The 5,229-nt window shown below is 41.2% G+C and overlaps 1 protein-coding gene across 1 annotated transcript; it reads left to right on the top strand.

The window, feature by feature from the left end:
- Nucleotides 1–1,108: 1,108 nt before the first annotated feature.
- Nucleotides 1,109–4,172, top strand: LOC125512422 (V-type proton ATPase subunit C-like). Its single transcript, XM_087526963.1, has 9 exons — nt 1,109–2,009; nt 2,129–2,307; nt 2,499–2,604; nt 2,677–2,741; nt 2,844–2,985; nt 3,065–3,184; nt 3,274–3,399; nt 3,537–3,620; nt 3,720–4,172. Exons 1-9 carry the CDS (start codon nt 1,887–1,889, stop codon nt 3,897–3,899), a joined length of 1,125 nt encoding a protein of 374 aa, XP_087383089.1. The 5' UTR covers nt 1,109–1,886; the 3' UTR covers nt 3,900–4,172.
- Nucleotides 4,173–5,229: the final 1,057 nt, after the last annotated feature.

The following is a 5,229-nucleotide window of genomic DNA, read 5'->3' as shown; positions in this document are numbered from 1 at the left end:
AAAATGTCTTGTAACCTGGATTCCGAGACTGATCGGGTCTTTCCGGGAGAAGGAATATCCTTCGTTGACCGTGAGAGCTTGTGATAGGCTAAGTTGGGACACCCGTGCAGGGTATAAACTTTCGGGAGCCGTGCCTGCGGTTATGTGGCAGATGGGAATTTGTTAATATTCGGTTGTAGAGAACTTGACGCCTAACTTAATTAAAATGAATCAACCGTGTGTGTAGCCATGATGGTCTCTTTTCGGCGGAGTCCGGGAAGAGAACATGGTCTTGTGTTATGCTTGAACGTAAGTAGTTTCAGGATCACTTCTTGATCACCCCTAGCTTCTCGACCGTTGCGTTACTTCTCTTCTCGCTCTTATTTGTGTATGTTAGTCACCATATATACTAGTGCTTGCTGCAGCTCCACCTCACTACCCTTTCCTACCCATAAGCTTAAATAGTCTTGATCTCGTGGGTGTGAGATTGCTGAGTTCTCATGACTCACGGATACTTCCAAACAGTTGTAGGTGCCGAGGATACCAGTGCAGGTGACAATACCGAACTCAAGTGGGAGTTCGATGAGGATTAGGACCGTTACTATGTTTCTTTTCCTAATGATCAGTAGTGGGGCCCAGTTGGGACGTTCGGGGATCTAGCATTTGGGGTTGTCTTCCTTTATTTTGGTTCCATAGTCGGACCTTTGATTGTACCTTGGATGATGTATGGATTATTTATGTATTGTGTGAAGTGGCGAGTGTAAGCCAACTCTCTATCCCTTTCTTATTCAGTACATGGAATGTGTGAAGATTACCCCTCTTGCGACAAGCCTATCATGCGACTATGCCTCTAAGTCGTGCCCTGACACATGGGAGATATAGCCGCATTGTGGGTGTTACACAACAGTGGGGACGTCACCACAATCAGGGCCGGCCCGTAGGCCGGGCAAAAGAGGCGACCGCCCCGGGCCCCAAGAGGGGAGGGGCCCAACTAAAACTTACACTAGTAAGATCTATTGAGTATACATTACATCTGAAATATTATTAAATGGATAAAATAGAGCCTCATTTAGCATAAGTATAAGTTCACACCACATACTGATAAGTTATACCACGCTTAGGCAAACCAATCCGACTGACGGAGTTGAGTTCAAATACATTAGTCTCTCTTTTACGATGCATGTCTTAGTATCATAATGAAAATTATGATATCTCGATTTCAATGTTTAAACCAATGCACAATTTTTAATTCGATAAACATCTAGGCATCTTATTTGCACCAAACCAAACCAAGTGAATCTGGACGAGCATGTTAGGTAATCGAATCATGCGTAAAAGTATAATCAACAACATTTTTGGTTCTTCGAATTACTGAACCTATCATGCAAGCCACATTTTCTATGCCCTAGAAGTTTCCATGAATATGACCGCCTAATATACACTAGAAATTGCTGTAAAAATATTTATTAGTATGTCTATAATTTATAAATCTCTATCATAATATTCAATATAACATGAAAAGATATATGAACACATGCATGTATATGCAAATGTGTATACACTACACCGTTTATGAAATATTAGTGAAATAAATATGAAAGATTGTCTTAACAATAAAGAAAAGTTTTGGTACATCATAAATTTTTCATTTTGTAGAATTAAAATTTTCAATTATATACATTACAGATGCATACCAATTAATAATATAAATGTTATTTGAAAACATTTTATGTGGCTAAGTAATAAAAAATATTAATTAGAATTGTAATATGGTACACTAGGTTTAAAATAAGTATAAAAGTTTAATATGAAAACAATTATTTTACATCGTCCCGGGCCCAAAAATATATTGGACCGGAATAAAGAGAACCAGAGAGAGAGCCACAGAGAGAGAGAGAGAGAGAGAGATGGCAACTAAGCAAACGATGATCATCGCCTCCCTTCCCTTGGAAGCACCCGGCGACGATGAGCAGGAACTTCTGGCTAAGCTGCAGCAGCAGCTTGGCAAGATCCATGCTGCAATCTGCAAGGTACGTTCTTCCTCGTATGCGCACTCGGACTGCTGTTGAGAAGGTCTTTTCTTTTTTTGCTTATATGGATCTTGTTGGACTATTTATGCTTGAACTGATCCCATTCTCTCTTTTGGAAGGTGACTCTTCCGGATGTCCTAAGTTTCTCGTCCGACACGCTGTGGAAGCTGACTGATGGGACGACAAGTCTGCTGCCAAGAGTGGAGGAGTTGCAGAACAAGATCCTGGCGCATACTATCAAAAGGTCCGGCCCTCCCTCGGAAGCTTCCAAGTCTGAACCCCTCCAGATGGCCGTCTGGTACGTGCATCGTTAAAGATACAGCCTCTGCTTCTCCCTTTCTCAGTACTTGTCCTGATTGATGTCTCATACAGTACTACATAGATGTAGTTGTGCTAGTAGTAGGTTTTCTCGTCTGTCACACCTATTGTCCACATGTTTGATGACCAGCAATTGATCCTCTTTTACGTCTTGTCGTCTTTACCCGTTAGGTTCAACTGGAATGCCAAGCTGTACCCGGTCGATGACCCTATGGACGCTCAAGAAGTGATACCCAAGGTTGCCGCAATCGTAGATGACAACTTGAATCAGCTCCAGGTCCTTGCCTAACATTTGTTTCTCTCGTATATTGGATGAACAAAGCGCTGACATTCCTCTGCATGCATGCAGGCAAAGCTTCGTTCCCTTCGTATCGCGAGGAGCAACATTCAGGTGCTAGTCGAAAGCACACGAAGGTACTTTTTTTTTCTATTCTTTGTAAACACTTGTCTCACTCTTTCTGTGCAATATTCTGTGTACCAGTAGTAGTACTAACATATACTTGATACTGCATGCAGCTTGATGACCGGTGACCTGAGGTTAATGATGAAGGCAGAGGTTGTGGTAAGAAGCGAGCATCTGCGCACAGTGGCCGTGGTTGTCCCGCGGTCAAAAGAGGAAATTTTCACTGAAACCTATCAGTCTTTTCACACCAATGTGGTACGTACAGTGCCAACTCCCTTGTCCGTGTTCTGCACTCTTAAATTTCTTAAGCCATGGGTGTCTGTAAATTATGTAGTTGAAACACTCCGATTACCTGCTACGCGAAGATATGCATCACACACTGCACAGAATTGTGCTTCTCACTGCTGACGCTGTCCCCGCCTTCACCGCCAAGGCCAGTGAGCTAGGATGCATGGTAAATTATTGTCTCGCCTATTTCGTTTCTTTCTCGAGGAGTAGTGCTAGCCGTGTGTAACACCGACTACTTTTGCAATGTATGGGCAGGTGCGTCCGTTTGATGCCACTGAAGAAGAGCACAAAACCAAGCGTAACGAGCTCAAGGCCCTCATGGAGAAGAAGGACACGTTAGAAGAGGACTTGCATGAGTGGTGTCAGAAAAGGGAGCATGAAGTATATATATATATATATATATATATATATATATATATATATATATATATATATATATATATATATTTCTATGATTCATTTGCATTCATTGGAATCTGGAAAGGCCCCTAATAAATGCTAGACATGTTGGCTTGCAGGTTCAGACGCAGAGATACCATCTTCTCATGCTCAGACAGGCTGCAGAAAGCGCGATGTCCTATGGTACTCGCAAGAAGTTCATGGTACGAAATTGGTTCTCCCTTTTATTGATACATAACCAAGTTCCTATCATAATCAGGTTGCGATTCAAAGATTTCTGACTTTTTTATTGCCCCATGCAGTCCATTGTTGTCTGTGTTCCGCCGGGGCATGAGGAACAGACGAGAGCAATCCTTGAGCAAGTTCCGGACACGTCAGGAGGTCTGGTGCTGAATCCTGATGAAGAGGCACTCTACTCTTCACTTTTTCCTTCTGATGAACGGGATAATGTTCCTTATGTGTCCTTTCAGTTCCAGCGCTAGTGATTTTGCAGTCAAAGAGTAGTTTATCGGCATGTGCCCTGAGTGTCCCGACATGTATTGCGCTTGTCAATTGTTTTGGAGTTAAAGGAGTGGTTCGGTGGCTTATGCGCCCCATTATCTGAGATTGATGTAGCGAAACTGAAAATTATCTGAGAACGAAGCTTATCTACTTCTCCTAGTATTTACTTACTCTCTCCGTCAAATATAAGTCTTTCTAGATATTCCAACATATCCATGCAAAAAAAACAACAAATCACTGTATATTAAGCAAAATTAGTGAATGTATACTTTAAAATATGTCTACATACATTCTATGTTATAGTACATTTAAAATATCTAAAAAAAACTTATATTTAGAAACAAAGGAAGTACTTTATAAAAAGAAGATTGGCATGTTTGAGTTGAACCCGAGCATACCTAAAGTTTCGAATCAAGTTAGAGAAAAATAGCTTCTAAAATTCATTGTCAAGGCTATGGGAAATAGCTCTAGGAAAAAATCAGTAAATATGGCTTAACCCTAATGAAGAAAGCGTACAAGTCTGCAAATGATTTATTTGATATATCAAATAAAGCACAAACAATGTTGCCCTAGAACATAAGTACTTCGAGCAACTTCAACCTAGTGACCCATTTTGTCCGTTTGAATCATCCAAATAGAAAAGTTAGTCCAATGAATCAACCCAAACAGACAAAGCTTTCGACTGTTGTCTGTTTGTTGCCCGCCCCGATCCAAACTGAGACCAAATTTGAGTCATAAATGAGTCCGCGGCGGACAAAAGCGGACTCTCCCATCGCCCGCTCGTGTTCGGTCTAGTCCCACCTATCAGCAACCCCGCACCGCCTCCACTAGTTTAAATATACTCAAGGCTGGTCTCGTTCTAAAGATCTTATGTTCAAGAATTTGAATATATATGAAAAATTTCAATGATAGAACAATGTTGTAGAAGATATTGGCTCTCTAAAAATGTAAAATAAAATAAAATGCATGGATTTGTTTGAGAGAGAGGTAAGATGCTCCATGCATGCGTACATCACTTTGCAAAAAGTACTGCTTCTTCTGACATGGGTCATATTAATCTGACATTGATTTGACTATATACAAAAAATTAACGGCCACAATACATGATTATACATATGAATGAGTCCCAATTAAACACATATCACAAATCATGTGAACGGTAGATGGTTTGTCGGTATCTCTCTGCACCGGTAAAAAGAGCTTTCTGCTCCACCGCCGTCGTTGTACCTCTCCGGCCGCCACACGCATTACTGGATGTTCGCAACCAGCACTGATGCACCTGCTCACCTTTTACAACGGCGTTGTCCATCT

The sequence above is a fragment of the Triticum urartu genome, chromosome 6A (assembly GCF_056163025.1).
Source record: "Triticum urartu cultivar PI428250 chromosome 6A, HENAU_Tu73, whole genome shotgun sequence".
Lineage (NCBI taxonomy): Eukaryota > Viridiplantae > Streptophyta > Magnoliopsida > Poales > Poaceae > Triticum > Triticum urartu.
This window is presented reverse-complemented; position numbering and strand designations above follow the sequence as displayed.